Genomic DNA, 20913 nt, shown 5'->3' with positions numbered 1-20913 from the left:
TACTGGGATTTTATGCTAAAATATACCGGGTCTCCTAGGTTCACTCACCGTTAACTCGACAGAAATATAATTCGTATCGAATTCAAACACGGACACCTTCCCCTGTTTGTCGAGTACAGTAGCTCTACACGGCGTAGTATAAGGACAATCATGTAGTCTGACATTGCCTCGTTCCACAGTAGTCTGAGAACTAGCTTCTAACTGAATGACAGCTGAGTCTTGAGTGTGGGGGCCCGGGGTAACGTAGGATAATACGAGAACATGTGGGCCGGGCTTGGTGATACGCATGTCAAAGCGAAGTTTGGGTTGATCCTGATTGAGTAGGGGAAGCTCCTCACTGTTCAGAGCTGACAGGTCCTGATGTCATTACAGAGGAGATACAAATGAGTAAGGAGATGATACAAAATCGGAAGTTAGTGTCCTATGTAAACTTACGTACATCTGTAAATGTGAAACAAGATGCTTCAAAAGGTCAAACAAAATCATTTAAAGTTGCAGTGCACAGAAAAGATCAAAATGCAATTCACAAATCAAATGTTTGGAATTTGGAACAGAATAGGGTTAACAATCGGTATTCAACCTCTCTATGGATTTACCTGTGACCTACAAGCAACAAGAATTACCCATTACCCCGTAGATTCGTACAAGCTTAACCCAACATTTAAGACTGCCCCTACACCTAAGCCTCAGATTGGGCTTTTATCAATTACCTCAGGTGCGTTTAAGAAGAGACGTGGGGGTTCTCTGACATCATCCTGCGATGTATAAGCGCCTTCACTTAACACTGAATCATATTGAGTAAGCAGAGGATAGTTGAAGTGACGACATAGCCGCTGATCTTGTCGGGTGCAAGGCCGTAACTCTCGCTCTACTAGGATGGAAGGTTCGTAGAATGCTGAGGAGGAAGAGGACGACGAAACATTAGGAGAGAAAACAAAGTGTACGGAGAGGTATAACTTAGGGTAGCCGAAGTAACCGAATGCGCAGGAGTTACAGTCTGGTTTGGTGTATTCCGGGCGACATTCGCATTTCCCGGTACCTTCCGCGCAGTTCCCAGTGGCGTAGTGGAATGCGCATTGACATGCTGCGAGCAGAAGATAGAGATGTTTACGTTGAGGTTTAGCAAGTTGAATTGACATTAATGGGAGATTGAGCTATACTTGGTCACAAAACTTGATCTAATATATAAAAATGAAAAGTATCAACTGATAGATGGAGGGTTCCTGAATGTTCACCTCTTGAATGATTTCACTCTGAAACGAAACGTGAAAATTAGATCACTTGTGATTGGTACAGGAAAGTAGAATGATATCGTAAGTATCAGATATTGTGTCACATTTTCCTCTTTTGCTGTCATTTCAACTTCAACTATTAGTTCGTTCACCTGGTCGAGTGCACCCGCGGAAATCCAAGCACTAGATCAGATAAACTTCGACACTACAGGGAGAAGGGAGATGAACCTGTGTAATACGTTAACTTGTTTCTTGTAGTGTTATCTTGTAACTCACTCTGAAACGAAACGTGAAAATTAGATCACTTGTGATTGGTACAGGAAAGTAGAATGATATCGTAAGTATCAGATATTGTGTCACTTTTTCCTCTATTGCTGTCATTTCAACTTCAACTATTAGTTCGTTCACCTGGCCGAGTGCACCCGCGGAAATCCAAGCACTAGATCAGATAAACTTCGACACTACAGGGAGAAGGGAGAGGGAGATGAACCTGTGTAATACGTTAACTTGTTTCTTGTAGTGTTATCTTGTAAACTTATTTTTTGTAAAATACCTAGTCACTTTTTCTACTTAAATACCCACAGATTGGTACATAATACCAGAGTGGACAAATTTCCACATCACTGTATTAAAATGTCTCTCCTGAAAAGTAGCGAAAATCACATAGGCCGTTCTTCTTGGGAACGATTCACTTGTGATTGGTACAGGAAAGTAGAATGATATCGTAAGTATCAGATATTGTGTCACATTTTCCTCTTTTGCTATCATTTCAACTACAACTATTAGTTCGTTCACCTGACCGAGTGCACCCGCGGAATTCCAAGCACTAGATCAGATAAACTTCGACACTACAGGGAGAAGGGAGAAGGAGATGAACCTGTGTAATACGTTAACTTGTTTCTTGTAGTGTACCTATCTTGTAAACTTATTTTTTTGTAAAATAGTCACTTTTTCTACTTAAATACCCAAATATTGGTACATAATACCAGAGTGTAAGCTACGCCGAGCAAGACCACTAAATGGATGAGTGACATGAACGGCCATGCCTTAAGGATTTACTAGCAGAAATCCGGAGCGAAGCTACGGATTTCGGCTAGTTAAAAATAAAAAAAAGCCAGTCTAGTTCGCTTGGCTGGCTTGTAAGAGCTAAGTCGTGGGTTAGATTCCGTCGAAACCAAATCGAACCGGTGAGAAGGCTGGTGTGTGGCCATCCTCTATTTCAAACTGGTAATGATGTAGTGTTGGATAGTAATGGGCTTGTAGGGGTTGATTACAAGTTTGACCCGTAACGCGAGGTTGACATAGACACTGACCTGAGAACTAAACGGACCAGGGAAATAATCCTTAGTGGTTGATGTGTGGATATCGGATATCAGAGTGGTATGGAGAAATAGGTAATCCCACTCGGGGCGAACTTTATCCTACACAAAAAAAATTCGCTCTTAGAACATCTGGCAAACTCGGAACGGATAATGCAGAAAGGAACCACATTTCAAAGAAAGAGCCACAGAAGGCGAATGATACTTACGTTGACACACGTCTGTTTCATTGAGATGTTTGCCGTAAGGTCGATAGTAGCCGGCGACACACTGATGACAATTGATACCCTCGGTATTGTCTCTACACTCCTGGCATACACCACCACCTTCGTAGTTACCCTGTATGTCTACACTAAGTCTCTTCTCATCTACCATCGGGTCGTACACACACTTATCCGCATGTCCGTGACAGTTACATGCTGGGGGAATAGAATAGAATGGAATGGAATGGATTGTTAGATTATTCCCTATTCTATTCAACCTGCTCAAAAAATAGGGGTAAACAGTATTTTTACCTCTGAGTATGTTTCTGAAAATGGAAGGTATCTACTGGTATGAAATTGGTATTTTGGAGTAAAAATTTTAAAAATACATAGTTTGACAGAAAACAACAAGATTTTCGCAACTAAAATTCCCAGGTTGGGAAGTTATAGTAACCCTGCGCACATGTGTCGCAATGGTCCCCCGCATAGTTCTCCTTACAAGGACATTGTTGACCCGAGGTGGGTTCACAATAGAAGTTGAGAGTTCCATTCATATGACACTTGCATGGTTCACAGTTAGGGTAGCCGAAGTAACCGAATGCGCAGGAGTTACAGTCTGGTTTGGTGTATTCCGGGCGACATTCGCATTTCCCGGTACCTTCCGCGCAGTTCCCAGTGGCGTAGTTAATTTTTCAGTACATGATATGGTTTACCATCTGACCACTCAACTATCTTCAATGACTTCAATACAAGAAGCTATGCACTCGTATGTACCCACGTTCAAATTGAAATTCTCGACTTTCTAATTTTAGGATAAGATTTTGGAGATTTAGAAAAACAGGAACAATATTGAGAATTTACCAGATGATCCCCTCTTCACATTTTCGACAAAACATCTCCCGTTATGTTTTTCGAATTCCTATTTCGGGATATTTTAGTGATTTAACCCGTTGACTTCCCCAAAACATTTCATCCTTCCTAGTAGATTTGTAAAAATCCATACTAAAACACAAAATCTGGAAGTACCTTCCAAACAGTGGGGGAAAACGAACTCAACAACGAGCGAAAATATTTATCAGTGGAGACGCGTTACATGGGAATTTGACATGAACATAATATCCTTTCAAGAAGGCAAATCAATAGTTAGAAACTTAACCCACAGTGGGATCTAAAACTAGATGGTGTTAATGTGGGGACTTGGGGAGTGCATGTGTTGATGTTAAAATCTCCAAGTGCAATACGAACTACACACGTGTTCAAATTCAAATTCATAAATACAATATTATAGTGTTATTTGTTATTATTATTGTTGTTGTTGTTTCATATTATTATCCAGAGAAATGCATTTTAATTTTTTTCCAGTCTAATTCAAAATTGAATCTTTCTGGTCCTGTAGGTCGGTAATAATGGTTACGTACATACCTATAGCTACCTCCTAAAACTGTAACACTGTAATCTAACAATTTATAAAACATCCACCAATATATAATTGCTATCAAAGTCACATGCACTATTTTATGTCCATTGTAAATTTGTCACATCCACCAATTTTTACCGAAAATTTGTCATCTCCACCATTCTCGGACCTAAATTCAACTTTTTTTTTTCGAAATTTGGCAAAACAATAATAAAATTATTTCAAATGAATCGGCTCGACTCGAATGACATGTTTTAACCTTTTAACATATGTATACATACTTAAGGTCCGGTAACTTTGGTAAGCTCCATAGTAGACCTTTTGACTGGGTAAATTCTACAATTTCAATTAATCATCAGTTTAGGTGAACTTGTAAGTTCAATTTCCGGCACAGTGTTTGGTAGCAAAGTCACTATGATTTTAAGGTTTATTCAGCTTTGTGAGGACAATGAGTAGCTATTCGTTAGTGAGTATCACTTAAAACTCTCAGAAGGCTTATTGTTGCGTACACCTCCTTTTTCCTCACCCTATACCTTCCTCCTATTGCCCGCTACAACGAGAACCGACGGAGCACGCCGAACCAATACCAACTTTAGTTATAATCCGACCACCGACCAAGTAAGACCCCCCAGTATCTCTATTTCACAAACCAAGTTTCACCTCAGTGTCAGACCCATTTGCTCCAAAGAAAAGTCCCCAAAATAAGGGCATCCTTTACAGTCCTGTGCCCTCCCTAGAGTTACCGTTACATACGCATAAAAATACGTGGGTATAGATATATAACTCAAAATGTCAAATTTTGGACTTACTGCCCTCTTTTTTAGCAGGGCAGTATAGTGGTGTCTATAGCCTATAGTACACAAGGGATGTGTTCTGGGGAATTCAAGTTCAATTTCCGGCACAGTGTTTGGTAGCAAAGTCACTATGATTTTAAGGTTTATTCAGCTTTGTGAGGACAATGAGTAGCTATTCATTCGTTAGTGAGTATCACTTAAAACTCTCAGAAGGGCGTTCCTCTAATTGCTTGGCGCAGTGTATTACTACCAGTAGTACCAGTGTTTTCACTCAACAACTAGGACACGTTTCGTTCTCAATGGAAGTCATCAGCTAAACATACTCCATCCTCACTCACATCACAACCAGATGCGAAGTTATTGGAAGTGATAGGCAGAGGACATGCACAGATCAGACAGTCTGCCATTGTGCCTTGTGTTGCATTACCATGATATCCTGGCTGACATTGTTCACACTGATCACCCAAAGTATTGTGTTGACAATCCTGGGGGAAGAGGAGGTATTGTTATTATACGTCACTGGTACAACGAGTGAATGTGAGTTCCAAGTTTGAAAGCACGATTTTACTGTCTGTCTATTTGAGTCTGTCAATTTATTCCGCAATACCTTTCGAATAGTCCGAATTTGATGATATTTTAGCAAATTGGGGCCCCAACATCGGGGGCTTTGTAGGGCCTTCAAAAAGCCTTGTTCAACCCCTAAATCTAAACTTCACCTATAATCTTTCCCTTACAGAAGAGTAACAAAGTGAAATCCAATATTTTTTCTCATTGAACTCATTGGCAGGAATGAGTAGAATATAATCTAGCCACACACTCTTGTGATTCGGCTCCTGAAACAATAGAACATTTTTTACTCAAATAATAGGTACCTACCACATTTTCTAGTTTCTACTACTTATTGAAATAACGAAAACATTTCCTAATATTTGTACATGGAACAAAAAAGAATGCCTTACTGAAAGCTAAATCGGACATTCGGACTAACTATTTGACAGTTATCGCGTAAGAAATCAGGATGGTAGTTCATTGAACCGTAGACCTCACTCGGGAAAAAGCACCCAAGGAGCTAAAAAAAAAAAAAACTAAAACCGGAATTCCTTTTAAAATACTAAAAGTGAAATCCCTTTGAAAATTTGTCACATATCATCAAAACCGGACAAACCGTTCCAGGTTTCTTGCAGATAATATTCTCATTGAACTCATTGGCAGGAATGAGTAGAATATAATCTAGCCACACACTCTTGTGATTCGGCTCCTGAAACAATAGAAATAATAGGTACTTACCACATTTTCTAGTTTTCTACTACTTATTGAAATAACGAAAACATTTCCTAATATTTGTACATGGAACAAAAAAGAATGCCTTACTGAAAGCTAAATCGGACATTCGGACTAACTATTTGACAGTTATCGCGTAAGAAATTAGGATGGTAGTTCATTGAACCGTAGACCTCACTCGGGAAAAAGCACCCAAGGAGCTAAAAAAAACTAAATGCGGAATTCCTTTTAAAATACTAAAAGCGATATCCCTTTGAAAATTTGTCACATATCATCAAAACCGGACAAACTGTTCCAGGTTTCTTGCAGAACACAGAAAGCTAAATCGGACATTCGGACTAACTATTTGACAGTTATCGCGTAAGAAATCAGGATGGTAGTTCATTGAACCGTAGACCTCACTCGGAAAAAAATACCCAAGGAGCTCAAAAAAAAAAACTAAAAGCGGAATTCCTTTTAAAATACTAAAAGCGAAATCCCTTTGAAAATTTGTCACATATCATCAAAACCGGACAAACCGTTCCAGGTTTCTTGCAAAACACAGACAAGGCAAAATGCAAATTTGTCGCGATAAAACTGGGAACCCACTTCGCTCGGTTATCTTACCTTGAACGTGGCCACAAAGTTCTTTTCTAACGTGAACATTCGGTTTCCATTGGTTTGTTGTACAACTGCTCTACAACCAGACCGGGCAGGACAATGTTTGACTGGGAGCTGAGCTTCGTAGAACTGACCATTCTGAATGAGGACATCCATATCAAACTCTGTGGGACATAGGTTGAGACTATCAGTTAGGAAGATATATTATTATAACTGCCATTCACGCTCAGACCGTGGTGCGTGGTCTCAGAATGTGTGTGGCGGAAAAAGCTTGAGATGAACATTCGGTTTCCATTGGTTTGTTGTACAACTGCTCTACAACCAGACCGGGCAGGACAATGTTTGACTGGGAGCTGAGCTTCGTAAAACTGACCATTCTGAATGAGGACATCCATATCAAACTCTGTGGGACATAGGGTGAGACTATCAGTTAGGAAGATATATTATTATAACTGCCATTCACACTCAGACCGTGGTGCGTGGTCTCAAAGACCTGGGTCTGTCAGACAGTCAGAACGTGTGTGGCGGAAAAATCTTGAGACCTTGGTCTCTCAGAGAGTCTGAAAGACGGAGATGTTTAGAATTTATCTCCTGATACTTTATAAGTTGTTACTCAAAGTTCCAAGATGGTCAGCCTAGTTAGCTTGTAGGGTTAGATTCCTGCCTGAGGCGGATTTTATTATAAATTTCGACAACTCAAAATCTAAAAGTTATAAATTCCGGTAACTCAACATCTAAAAGTTATAAATTTCGGCAACTCAACATCTAAAAGTTATAAATTTCGTCAACTCAAAATCTAAAAGTTATAAATTCCGGTAACTCAACATCTAAAAGTTATAAATTCCGTCAACTCAACATCTAAAAGTTATAAATTTCGGCAACTCAACATCTAAAAGTTATAAATTTCGGCAACTCAACATTTAAAAGTTATAAATTTCGGCAACTCAACATTTAAAAGTTATAAATTCCGGCAACTCAACATTTAAAAGTTATAAATTCCGGCAACTCAACATTTAAAAGTTATAAATTCCGTGACCTGAGAACTGAACGAACCAGGGAAATAATCCTTAGTGGTTGATGTGTGGATATCGGATATCAGAGTGGTATGGAGAAATAGGCAAAGTGGGACAAAAGAAAAGACCAATATCAAAAGCCTTCCCAGTTCTCAGATATTCCTAGGGCCATTTGCTGTTCATAAAAGTTCTCCTAACGCTTCCTTCACACCCTAAGGGGATGGTGACGGATGGTCAAACATAGTCGACCGATCGACCAGGTGAATCTATGTTGGCGACTATGTGTGGACACACCTTGAGGATCCTAAAGTCTTGAAGGAATTAATGTGGGACAAAAGAAAAGACCAATATCAAAAGCCTTCCCAGTTCTCAGATATTCCTAGGGCCATTTGCTGTTCATAAAAGTTCTCCTGACGCTTCCTTCATACCCTAAGGGGATGGTCAAACATAGTCGACCGATTGACCAGGTGAATCTATGTTGGCGACTATGTGTGGACACACCTTGAGGATCCTAAAGTGTTGAAGGAATTCTCCACATTTTAACCCATTTTCTTTATTTAAGTCTTTAACCATCGTTGTTAAATTATTTACCTTGTTACACAAGTTATTGATGGATCCACCGATATCACACGCACACTCCGTACATCCAAACAGATTATTATCTTGCAGCGCATAGGTTCCATCCACGCATGCGTCACACTTGCGGTTCATTGCGGTCGCCTTACAAACGCATTGGCCACTCTTCGGGTTACAATTCTTGATCCCGCCGATTGTACCCAGGGTGTAACAGTCACAGTCTGAAACAATTCAAAACACTTGTTAGCTTTGAACAGTGTAAAAATTTTGCGAACATCCTGTATCCGACCAGAAACAAAATGACAGCAATGTTTGCGTTGAGATCTCCAGCTTTAGTCCCTTAACCCTAAACAAAAATTCATTGGTATGTTCCTTGTTGAAGCTTTTGGCAATTTGGCCCAGAATGGACTTTGATTTGAGGTAATCATGTTATCTTATTTTATTGATGGCTTGACTTTATGAGGTAATCATGTTATCTTATTTTATTGATGGCTTGAAAAGTTAACTATAAATTCCGGCAACTCAACATGAACAGTGTAAAAACTTTGCCAACATGTTTGCGTTGAGATCTCCAGCCTTAGTCCCTTAACCCTGAACAAAAATTCCTTGGTATGTTCTTTGAAGCTTTTCGCCCATAACCCATAATGGACTTTGATTTCAGGTAATTATTTACGCTATCTTATTTTATTGATGGCTTGACTTATGAATTCCGGCAACTCAACATCTAAAAGTTATAAATTCCGTCAACTCAACATCTAAAAGTTATAAATTCCGGCAACTCAACATTTAAAAGTTATAAATTCCGTCAACTCAACATCTAAAAGTTATAAATTCCGTCAACTCTTACCTTCACATCCGTCCGGATTACTGGCCTTGAGATTCCAATACAGAGGCCGACACTCGTCACATATACGGCCTTGTACTTTGGGTTTACACTCACACAATTCACCGGCTGGTAATGAACCACAGCCGGCGAATGTCTTGAGTACACCCTCCGGATTACAGTTGCACTCTGGAAAAGGGGATAAAGATTTAAATAAAATTATTCATCAGAGTCCAGACATTCATATTATTCCGTGTTCAGATTACTGTGTCTGGTGAAATCGCTGAATAAAGGATTAGTGTAGACTGTAGAGGAGTTGGTATTGACCCTTGTGACACTCTGATTACCTATACCGAAAATAATCGGACTTCTAAGAAGAACATACAAGATTCAGTATTGAATTGTTTATCTTAACCAGCAAGTCGATCCTAAATAATAATAATCTCTACCTATTTGCAATCGCAAGATTTATTTTTCAATAACTTACTTCAAACGTATCAAACGCTTTAGCAAAGTCCCGAAAGGAACTCTAATGCCACCATGGCATCCTTATGATCCAGATATACCAAACCTGTCTTGTTATCCGCTAACGAGCCTGGTAACTGAGTGGCTAGGGGACCTAGGCCGCTCTCAGCTTCAATCTGCAATTATGTACATAGAATATTGGTATTATTAACAGGCATGTATCCAGGATTTTATTGAGGAGGCAGGCCAAGTGTCCGTACAGTTATGTACGAGGGGGATGGATGCTCCAGATTTTCGGAGTCCGGGACACAGTGAAGGAACAGAGGGGCTGGGTTGTCTCCCCTGAATATTAGAATAGAATATACTAGCCACTAGCGTATGTCTAGCAAGAATAGTCAGTGTTTTCAAGGGTACAGGGTGTAAAATGAATCTTACCTTCTTAGTTTCAGGTGATGTAGGGAACGTCGCTAGAACACACTGGCCATCTTTTGATAATCCTGAGGTGCTGAGAAGTAGATTATTTTGTCTGGTAGACTAGTGACCAGCAGATCAACACCGATAGAATCAGCGGCCACTTTTTCCGGTACAGTGGTCAGGGGCTCCAGATTAACTGTCTTGGTCACGTTAATACCGACCAGTGACCAGCCGTCCATTGATGATATCTGAGGAGAAGGAGTTGCGTGAATGGTAAATGGGGTTCGAGACATCTTATATAGCAAAACCATGGAGCACTTGGTCAAACTTGATTTGTGAAATGGAACTGAGAATACCTACTTGTCTCTTCTCAAGTATTAGGTAGGTAGGTATCTAACGAGATGGGGTATTTGTTAGTCCCAAAGGCATGCGATCGAATGACAAATGTCCACTAGGTGCTGCTGTTTGATTTTTATGAGAGAAAAAAGTGAACTCATTTTTAACTGGTGACTCTAAATAGGGAGACGATTATTCAACCCTTACCAGCTAAAAAAGCAGAAATAATGTTTCAAAATTTCTGTAAAAATCATCCTACCCAGGAAATTATTCATGGTCCGGCACTGGTACCAAATCAGTTGATATACTCGTATAACCTTCGATTTGAAAAGTGTCTTTCGTTTTGGTCCTAAACCCTCCCTCTATGTTATTCTTACTCTGAGGCAATTAGGTATCTAACGAGATGGGCAGATGAGGTATTTGTTAGTCCCAAAGGCATGCGATCGAATGACAAATGTCCACTAGGTACTGCTGTTTGATTTTTATGAGAGAAAAAAGTGAACTCATTTTTAACTGGAGACTCTAAATAGGGAGACGATTATTCAACCCTTACCAGTCACGTACTGCAAGCACAGCCTGGAATACAAGATGAGAGAGATAATGAGACAAAGTTAAGGTGCCATTCCGAACAGGTCGCGCGACCTTGGACAAATTAAATGGTGCGGTCAGGCTAATAAATGTGTGGAGACGAAATTCGGAGCAAAAATCGCTCCTTGCGTATCCCTCTAACAAACACTGTGTACGGTACAAAATCTCACTTACTGACGCAATTCTTCAAGCTGACGGCATTTCCATAATATCCGGGCGCACAATATTGACAGGAGTCACCGGCTGAATTGAACAGACACCCTGTACATTCTCCTGTCACGGAATCACAGGAACCAGGATCTGTCCTGTTAATATTACCGGAACACTCGCACGGCTTACAGTAGACTAACTAATCACCTAAAGCTAAAGCTGCTATAACAATAGAAAGGCTCTAAAACGTTAATCTTCTGTTTATTGAATTGGAAAAACAGTAAAGTCACTTACCTGGGATCGGTATAGATTGGAACTGGAACACTTGGTGGTTTTACCAAAGCAGAAACATCTTGTACAACCATCTACATTATCAGCTTGGATATCAAACGTTCCCTCCTTACACACATCACATGCTGCTCCGTACACATTCTTCTTACAATAACATTCTGCTGTACCCTGGAATCATTTTGGGACAGTCCTTACTATTGGGACTTATTTACAGGTCAATAAGGGCTCAAAGGTCGAGGAAAGTCATTTGAAGAGAAAGGTTTAGACTGTTTAGGTGTTTCGAGTGTTTAGATTTTAACCCCCAATCGCCTTAGTAGCATTTAGAAAATATTTCTCCTGAGACTTTGGAAAAAAAAATCGTTATGTTATGTAACGGTGTATGATCCGAGAGCTAATTACCATGGCCGTTATGCCACATTTCATAGGTATTCTATCATAGACCTGACTACAAACACTTACTTGATTACAGATGTCAATAGTTGTACCTCGCAAGTCACACTCACATGGCACACAGTAGGGGAATGACCAATGGCCTTCAACACAATGATCGCAAGTTCTACCTACGATGTTCTCCTTGCACCTGAAACAAAGGTCAGTGGTAAGTGTCTCTGTGTTCAGGAAGTGCTGGGTTCGTGTCCTGGGTGTGAAAGGTATAACCATTCGGGAATAGTTCTTCCAAGATCGATGGCCAGTGGAGCCTTCCTAAAGATACGCTTTTATAAATAAAGGCTCCTAGAAGAGGCTCGAACCCTCGTCTAGTCCAACGATCTACCTTTTCTTTCTTTCTTTTTTAACATTTACATCTCTTTATTTCATATAATATAGATAGGTACATGGCAATTTTTGAAACATATTATTAGAGAAATAAGGAGACGTTACCCCTTGTCTAAACCTCAATACATAATGTATTGAGGTTGTGTCGACTAAGGGGGAATCATTAGCCTAAAAAAATACCTCTGAGCTATTAATAACTTGAGCTTAAAATAATAATAATGAAAAAATACATTATATTCTCCTGCCTAAATAGTCTCGTGAGGGCAACTGATTAGAATCCGCGAAAAACACGAGATTCATTCTGATAATTAAAACAAAACTGTATTAATTCTATTTCAACTTACGAGCAGCTTCCATCAAATAGGTCACACTGTTGAGTTCCGTTCACTCCATGAGGATGACAGTTGCACTCCTCACATCCAATGATAGGATCGTAACCAAACGTATTGGGTTCACACTGGTCGCACTTCTTACCAATCACCCTGGCAGCACAGATGCACTCCCCTGGAAATGAAGTGATGGTAGGTAAATAATCGTTTGAAAGAAGGATAAGGAATTATTGTGGTAAGCATGAATACTAACTTATCGTCGGTCCCCGAGACATACACCTCTCTATATTTTTAAAACTTTACTTGGACTCGACCATCAACCTCCACATCCGAAGTCCACTACATCACTTTACAGCAAAGAGCAATAATAATGGTTTTACCGAAAATAATAATAATAAAAAATTGAACACTGAACAGTAGTTTGAGAAAAACCGAAAAATAGGAGCGTTCCTCTAATTGCTTGGCGCAGTGTATTACTACCAGTAGTACCAGTGTTTTCACTCAACAACTAGGACACGTTTCGTTCTCAATGTAAACATGGGTCTCAGGTGAAGGCTAACAATTCAACAGTTATACCAAAGTTTACATGATGGATAGTTTGGGAAAGTGACAACTTGTATGAGAACTTGTGCAAGCTTACCTGTGTACGAGTCACACACCGCAGTGAAAGGACAGTTGCACGGATGACAATCTGGGAATCCATAGTAGCCGGTAGCGCACATTTCACACCGGCGTCCTATCACGTTAGGTTTACATTGACATTGACCTCCGAACTGTTCACACTCAAAACTCTTTGATCCGTCGATGTCACATTGACATGGAAGAGCTTCATGTAGAAATGAGATGGTCATTGAGAATGTTGCCTTCTTGCAGAACTCTGGAGAGGCAAAGATGAAGTATTAGGAAACACTAGATAACGAGATTTACTTTGATTTACATTAATCTTAGGAATTGTGTTCCTCTGACTCGATTATTTCATGTCACTGTAGGGATTCAAACCGCAGTTCCCTGAGTTGAGAATCCAATGCTTTAGCAACTGCCTGGGACTTGTTTAACTCCGTACACTAAAAACCCACTCCGAGGTTTAGGTGTAGGGGCGAACAGCCCTAAAGGATGGGTTAAGCTTATGCGAATCTACAAAACTGTCTGAGGCTGATGCCACCTATTAATCATGAGATAGGTAATTAAATAAAATACATATTTTCCCATACAAAAGTAACATGTAACATTACTAACTTGGCATACTATTTAGATAAGGAGAAGCAAACATTTATTTATGAGTACACTTACCACTCGTACTATTATCTAGATTGACATGGAAGAGCTTCATGTAGAAATGAGATGGTCATTGAGAATGTTGCCTTCTTGCAGAACTCTGGAGAGGCAAAGATGAAGTAATAGGAAACACTAGATAACGAGATTTACTTTGATTTAAATAAATCTTAGGAATTGTGTTCCTCTGACTCGATTATTTCATGTCACTGTAGGGATTCAAACCGCAGTTCCCTGAGTTTAGAATCCAATGCTTTAGCAACTGCCTGGGACTTGCTTAACTCCGTACACTAAAAACCCACTCCGAGGCCTAGGTGTAGGGGGCGAACAGCCCCAAAGGTTGGGTTGAGCTTATACGAATCTACGAACTGTCTAGGCTGATACCACCTATTAATCATGAGATGATTAAATAAAATACATATTTTCCCATACAAAAGTAACATTACTAACTTGGTATACTATTTAGATAAGGAGAAGCAAACATTTATTTATGAGTACACTTACCACTCGTACTATTATCCAAGTAGAAATGATTCTTTCCGCACACGTCTATAAACTCCTTGGCTCTACTGTATGGCAACTCATTGATAATATTCTCATTGAACTCATTGGCAGGAATGAGTAGAATATAATCTAGCCACACACTCTTGTGATTCGGCTCCTGAAACAATAGAAATAATAGGTACTTACCACATTTTCTAGTTTTCTACTACTTATTGAAATAACGAAAACATTTCCTAATATTTGTACATGGAACCAAAGAATGCCTTACTGAAAGCTAAATCGGACATTCGGACTAACTATTTGACAGTTATCGCGTAAGAAATCAGGATGGTAGTTCATTGAACCGTAGACCTCACTCGGAAAAAAATACCCAAGGAGCTCAAAAAAAAAAACTAAAAGCGGAATTCCTTTTAAAATACTAAAAGCGAAATCCCTTTGAAAATTTTTCACATATCATCAAAACCGGACAAACCGTTCTAGGTTTCTTGCAGAATACAGACAAGGCAAAATGCAAATATGTCGCGATAAAACTGGGAACCCACTTCGCTCGGTTATCTTACCTTGAACGTGGCCACAATGTTCTTTTCTAACGTGAACATTCGGTTTCCATTGGTTTGTTGTACAACTGCTCTACAACCAGACCGGGCAGGACAATGTTTGACTGGGAGCTGAGCTTCGTAGAACTGACCATTCTGAATGAGGACATCCATATCAAACTCTGTGGGACATAGGGTGAGACTATCAGTTAGGAAGATATATTATTATAACTGCCATTCACACTCAGACCGTGGTGCGTGGTCTCAAAGACCTGGGTCTGTCAGACAGTCAGAACGTGTGTGGCGGAAAAATCTTGAGACCTTGGTCTCTCAGAGAGTCTGAAAGACGGAGATGTTTAGAATTTATCTCCTGATACTTTATAAGTTGTTACTCAAAGTTCCAAGATGGTCAGCCTAGTAAGCTTGTAGGATTAGATTCCTGCCTGAGGCGGATTTTATTCCAAACAGAGCTGGTGTTCTATCCTGTCTTCCTTTTAGGTAAAGACCTTGGCAGTTACAGTTCCCTCTATCAACCTCTTCAAAAAAGTTGGAGCTGATACTTTGTTTTCTTACCGGGGAAGTCAGGCTGATAGAAATGCACGACAAATACATAGGCTCCAGGATTGTTTACAGTTCCAGCAATATCCACCATGGCATCCTTATGATCCAGATATACCAAACCTGTCTTGTTATCCGCTAACGAGCCTGGTAACTGAGTGGCTAGGGGACCTAGTCCGCTCTCAGCTTCAATCTGGAATTACGTACATAGAATATTAGTATTATCAACAGGCATGTATCCAGGGTTTTATTGAGGAGACAGGCCAAGAGTCCGCACAGTTATGTACGAGGGGGATGGATGCTCCAGATTTTCGGAGTCCGGGACACAGTGAAGGAACAGAGGGGTCGGGTTGTCTCCCCTGAATATTAAAATAGAATATACTAGCCACTAGCGTATGTCTATGGCCTAGCAAGAATAGCCAGTGTTTTAGGGTACAGGGTGTAAAATGAATCTTACCTTCTTAGTTTCAGGTGATGTAGGGAACATCGCTTGAACACACTGGCCATCTTTTCTCACACATTCTGTCTTGGGCTGGATATGATCCATAGACCATTTGGCTTCTGGTATGGCTACGATTTTTTGTATAGCTGCAGATGCGTTGTTTGTGGGGTTTTCGTCAGCCTGGAATGAGAAGGTTTGTTATGATTAGATCTACAATACGTATCAACCCAGTCATTTGCCCTTCATGACATAATGTGTGCTCATCTTGTGAACAGTTTAGGCTATTGAAAAAGATTCAGAATGTATCCCTTCTAAATTTTTGTGTCGCTTCTGGGATATCCAATGCCTTACGAACCGCACTACTGGGATTTTATGCTAAAATATACCGGGTCTCCTAGGTTCACTCACCGTTAACTCGACAGAAATATAATTCGTATCGAATTCAAACACGGACACCTTCCCCTGTTTGTCGAGTACAGTAGCTCTACACGGCGTAGTATAAGGACAATCATGTAGTCTGACATTGCCTCGTTCCACAGTAGTCTGAGAACTAGCTTCTAACTGAATGACAGCTGAGTCTTGAGTGTGGGGGCCCGGGGTAACGTAGGATAATACGAGAACATGTGGGCCGGGCTTGGTGATACGCATGTCAAAGCGAAGTTTGGGTTGATCCTTATTGAGTAGGGGAAGCTCCTCACTGTTCAGAGCTGACAGGTCCTGATGTCATTACAGAGGAGATAAGACCTGAGAACTAAACGGACCAGGGAAATAATCCTTAGTGGTTGATGTGTGGATATCGGATATCAGAGTGGTATGGAGAAATAGGCAATGTGGGACAAAAGAAAAGACCAATATCAAAAGCCTTCCCAGTTCTCAGATATTCCTAGGGCCATTTGCTGTTCATGAAAGTTCTCCTAACGCTTCCTTCACACCCTAAGGGGATGGTCAAACATAGTCGACCGATCAACCAGGTGAATCTATGTTTTCAACTATGTGTGGACACACCTTGAGGATCCTAAAGTGTTGAAGGAATTCTTCACATTTTAACCCATTTTCTTTATTTAAGTCTTTAACCATCGTTGTTAAATTATTTACCTTGTTACACAAGTTATTGATGGATCCACCGATATCACACGCACACTCCGTACACCCAAACAGATTATTATCTTGCAGCGCATAGGTTCCGTCCATGCATGCGTCACACTTGCGGTTCATTGCGGTCGCCTTACAAACGCATTGGCCACTCTTCGGGTTACAATTCTTGATCCCGCCGATTGTACCCAGGGTGTAACAGTCACAATCTGAAACAATTCAAACACTTGTTAGCTTTGAACAGTGTAAAAACTTTGCCAACATGTTTGCGTTGAGATCTCCAGCCTTAGTCCCTTAACCCTGAACAAAAATTCCTTGGTATGTTCCTTGAAGCTTTTGGCCCATAACCCATAATGGACTTTGATTTCAGGTAATTATTTACCATATTTTATTGATGGCTTGACTTATGAATTCCGGCAACTCAACATCCCTGAACAAAAATTCCTTGGTATGTTCCTTGAAGCTTTTGGCCCATAACCCATAATGGACTTTGATTTCAGGTAATTATTTACCATATCTTATTTTATCGATGGCTTAACTTATGAATTCCGGCAACTCAACATCTAAAAGTTATAAATTCCGTCAACTCAACATCTAAAAGTTATAAATTCCGGCAACTCAACATTTAAAAGTTTTAAATTCCGTCAATCAACATCTAAAAGTTATAAATTCCATCAACTCAACATCTAAAAGTTATAAATTTCGTCAACTCAACATCTAAAAGTTATAAATTCCGTCAACTCAACATCTAAAAGTTATAAATTCCGGCAACTCAACATCTAAAAGTTATAAATTCCGGCAACTCAACATTTAAAAGTTATAAATTTCGTCAACTCAACATCTAAAAGTTATAAATTCCGGCAACTCAACATTTAAAAGTTTTAAATTCCGTCAACTCAACATTTAAAAGTTATAATTTCCGTCAACTCAACATCTAAAAGTTATAAATTCCGGCAACTCAACATTTAAAAGTTATAATTTCCGTCAACTCAACATCTAAAAGTTATAAATTCCGGCAACTCAACATTTCAAAGTTATAAATTTCGTCAACTCAACATCTAAAAGTTATAATTTCCGTCAACTCAACATTAAAAGTTATAAATTCCGGCAACTCAACATTTAAAAGTTATAATTTCCGTCAACTCAACATCTAAAAGTTATAAATTCCGGCAACTCAACATCTAAAATTTATAAATTCCGTCAACTCTTACCTTCACATCCGTCCGGATTACTGGCCTTGAGATTCCAATACAGAGGCCGACACTCGTCACATATTCGGCCTTGTACTTTGGGTTTACACTCACACAATTCACCGGCCGGTAACGAACCACAGCCGGCGAATGTTTTGAGTACACCCTCCGGATTACAGTTGCACTCTGGAAAAGGGGATAAAATTATTCATCAGAGTCCAGACATCCATAATTTATCTCCATATTATTCCGTGTTCAGATTCACCGTGTTCAGATGTCTGGTGAAATCGCTGAATAAAGGATTAGTGTAGAGGAGTTGGTATTGACCCTTGTGACACTCTGATTACCTATATCGAAAATAATCGGCCTTCTAAGAATAACATATAAGATTCAGTATTGAATTGTTTATCTTAACCAGCAAGTTGATCCTGAAGAATATTAATCTTTATTTGCAATTGCAAGATTTATTTTTCAGTATCGTACTTCAAACGTATCAAACGCTTTAGCAAAGTCCCTCTAATGGCACAAAATATTCTACGTTACCTTCACAGATCGGGAAGTTGTAAAGTCCTTCCTTGCATCGTTCACATCTATCCTATGTAAACTTACGTACATCTGTAAATGTGAAACAAGATGCTTCAAAAGGTCAAACAAAATCATTTAAAGTTGCAGTGCACAGAAAAGATCAAAATGCAATTCACAAATCAAATGTTTGGAATTTGGAGCAGAATAGGGTTAACAATCGGTATTCAAACTCTCTATGGACTACGGATGTACCTATGACTTACAAGCAACAAGAATTACCCATTACCCCGTAGATTCGTACAAGCTTAACCCAACTTTTAAGACTGCCCCTACACCTAAGCCTCAGATTGGGCTTTTATCAATTACCTCAGGTGCGTTTAAGAAGAGACGTGGGGGTTCTCTGACATCATCCTGCGATGTATAAGCGCCTTCACTTAACACTGAATCATATTGAGTAAGCAGAGGATAGTTGTAGTGACGACAAGTAATGAACCACAGCCGGCGAATGTCTTGAGTACACCCTCCGGATTACAGTTGCACTCTGGAAAAGGGGATAAAGATTTAAATAAAATGATTCATCAGAGTCCAGACATTCATATTATTCCGTGTTCTGATTACTGTGTCTGGTGAAATCGCTGAATAAAGGATTAGTGTAGAGGAGTTGGTATTGACCCTTGTGACACTCTGATTACCTATACCGAAAATAATCGGCCTTCTAAGAAGAACATACAAGATTCAGTATTGAATTGTTTATCTTAACCAGCAAGTCGATCCTAAATAATATTAATCTCTATTTGCAATCGCAAGATTTATTTTTCAATAACTTACTTCAAACGTATCAAACGCTTTAGCAAAGTCCCAAAAGGAACTCTAATCAGACTGTAGAGGAGTTGGTATTGACCCTTGTGACACTCTGATTACCTATACCGAAAATAATCGGACTTCTAAGAAGAACATACAAGATGCAGTATTGAATTGTTTATCTTAACCAGCAAGTCGATGCTAAATAATATTAATCTCTATTTGCAATCGCAAGATTTATTTTTCAATAACTTACTTCAAACGTATCAAACGCTTTAGCAAAGTCCCAAAAGGAACTCTAATCGCACAAAATATTCTACGTTACCTTCACAGATCGGGAAGTTGTAAAGTCCTTCCTTGCATCGTTCACATCTATCACCACCAAAGTTCTTCTCGCACTGACATTTACCGTCGTCATCACAGGATACTCCAATGTTGCCATGACTATCACAGTTACAAGCTGGAATTATAAACCATGAAAATATTTGTTACCGGAACAGAAAAAAAGTTGTGCCTTGGATTTCGATGGGAAGGACTTTGAATAAAGGGATGAAGAGTCAGGTTTAAAAACTTAAAATATTACCTGAGGGATGCAATGCTAATAAATGCTACGAAATAAAAGAACTCTAATCGCACAAAATATTCTACGTTACCTTCACAGATGGGGAAGTTGTAAAGTCCTTCCTTGCAGCGTTCACATCTGTCACCACCAAAGTTCTTCTCGCACTGACATTTACCGTCGTCATCACAGGATACTCCAATGTTGCCATGACTATCACAGTTACAAGCTGGAATTATAAACCATGAAAATATTTGTTACCGGAACAGAAAAAAAGTTGTGCCTTGGATATCCGATGGGAAGGACTTTGAATAAAGGGATGATGAGTCAGGTTTAAAAACTTAAAATATTACCTGAGGGATGCAATGCTAATAAATGCTAGGTACGAAATAAAAGAGATTTGCACAAAATAATGAAGATCAAAGGCGATGAATTGAGATCCATTCCAAGGATTTTGGTGGAATGAAAAAGCAATAAGTTTATACCTAGGGTGGACGTGTTTCAGACGATGTCACTCGTTTCCTTGTCTCGTCACTCGTTACTTGGGTCATTTGATATAATAGTTTCTTCACTTACCCTTGCACTGAGGATATTGATAGAACCCAGGACTACACTGACTGCAGGTTTTGCCTCCAAAGTTCACCAAGCAGGGACATTTCCCTGACACATCGCAGGCTGTGGAACTACTACCTACTGCAGAACATCCGCACAGTTTACAATCCGGATAGCCATAGTATCTGAAACGGAACACCAAGACATGAGGGGTTAAGTGTGAAGCTGTGTCCACATATGGCAAAATCTGGAACACTAGCTTGGATTTAAACGTTGG

General features: G+C 39.6%; 1 protein-coding gene across 1 annotated transcript in view; it reads right to left on the bottom strand.

The window, feature by feature from the left end:
* LOC103516182 (laminin subunit alpha) overlaps positions 1-20913 on the bottom strand; it is a 69830-nt gene that overhangs the window by 38875 nt on the left and 10042 nt on the right. Inside the window, exons 12-37 of the mRNA XM_026828653.1 lie at positions 20661-20821; positions 20179-20313; positions 18221-18385; positions 17013-17218; positions 16662-16668; positions 16326-16630; positions 15933-16097; positions 15491-15668; positions 14942-15099; positions 14382-14538; positions 13246-13482; positions 12621-12780; positions 11962-12082; positions 11506-11670; positions 10206-10385; positions 9830-9899; positions 9283-9447; positions 8451-8656; positions 7118-7247; positions 6853-7010; positions 6131-6223; positions 5300-5450; positions 3209-3412; positions 2761-2970; positions 711-1084; positions 49-357 (exon numbers count right to left, since the gene is read on the bottom strand). Of these exons, the coding sequence (XP_026684454.1) occupies positions 49-357; positions 711-1084; positions 2761-2970; positions 3209-3412; positions 5300-5450; positions 6131-6223; positions 6853-7010; positions 7118-7247; positions 8451-8656; positions 9283-9447; positions 9830-9899; positions 10206-10385; positions 11506-11670; positions 11962-12082; positions 12621-12780; positions 13246-13482; positions 14382-14538; positions 14942-15099; positions 15491-15668; positions 15933-16097; positions 16326-16630; positions 16662-16668; positions 17013-17218; positions 18221-18385; positions 20179-20313; positions 20661-20821 (4570 nt within the window). The remainder of the gene's footprint in view (positions 1-48; positions 358-710; positions 1085-2760; positions 2971-3208; positions 3413-5299; positions 5451-6130; positions 6224-6852; positions 7011-7117; positions 7248-8450; positions 8657-9282; positions 9448-9829; positions 9900-10205; positions 10386-11505; positions 11671-11961; positions 12083-12620; positions 12781-13245; positions 13483-14381; positions 14539-14941; positions 15100-15490; positions 15669-15932; positions 16098-16325; positions 16631-16661; positions 16669-17012; positions 17219-18220; positions 18386-20178; positions 20314-20660; positions 20822-20913) is intronic.

The sequence above is a fragment of the Diaphorina citri genome, unplaced genomic scaffold, assembly GCF_000475195.1.
Source record: "Diaphorina citri unplaced genomic scaffold, Diaci psyllid genome assembly version 1.1 scaffold1501, whole genome shotgun sequence".
Taxonomy (NCBI): Eukaryota; Metazoa; Arthropoda; class Insecta; order Hemiptera; family Psyllidae; genus Diaphorina; species Diaphorina citri.
This window is presented reverse-complemented; position numbering and strand designations above follow the sequence as displayed.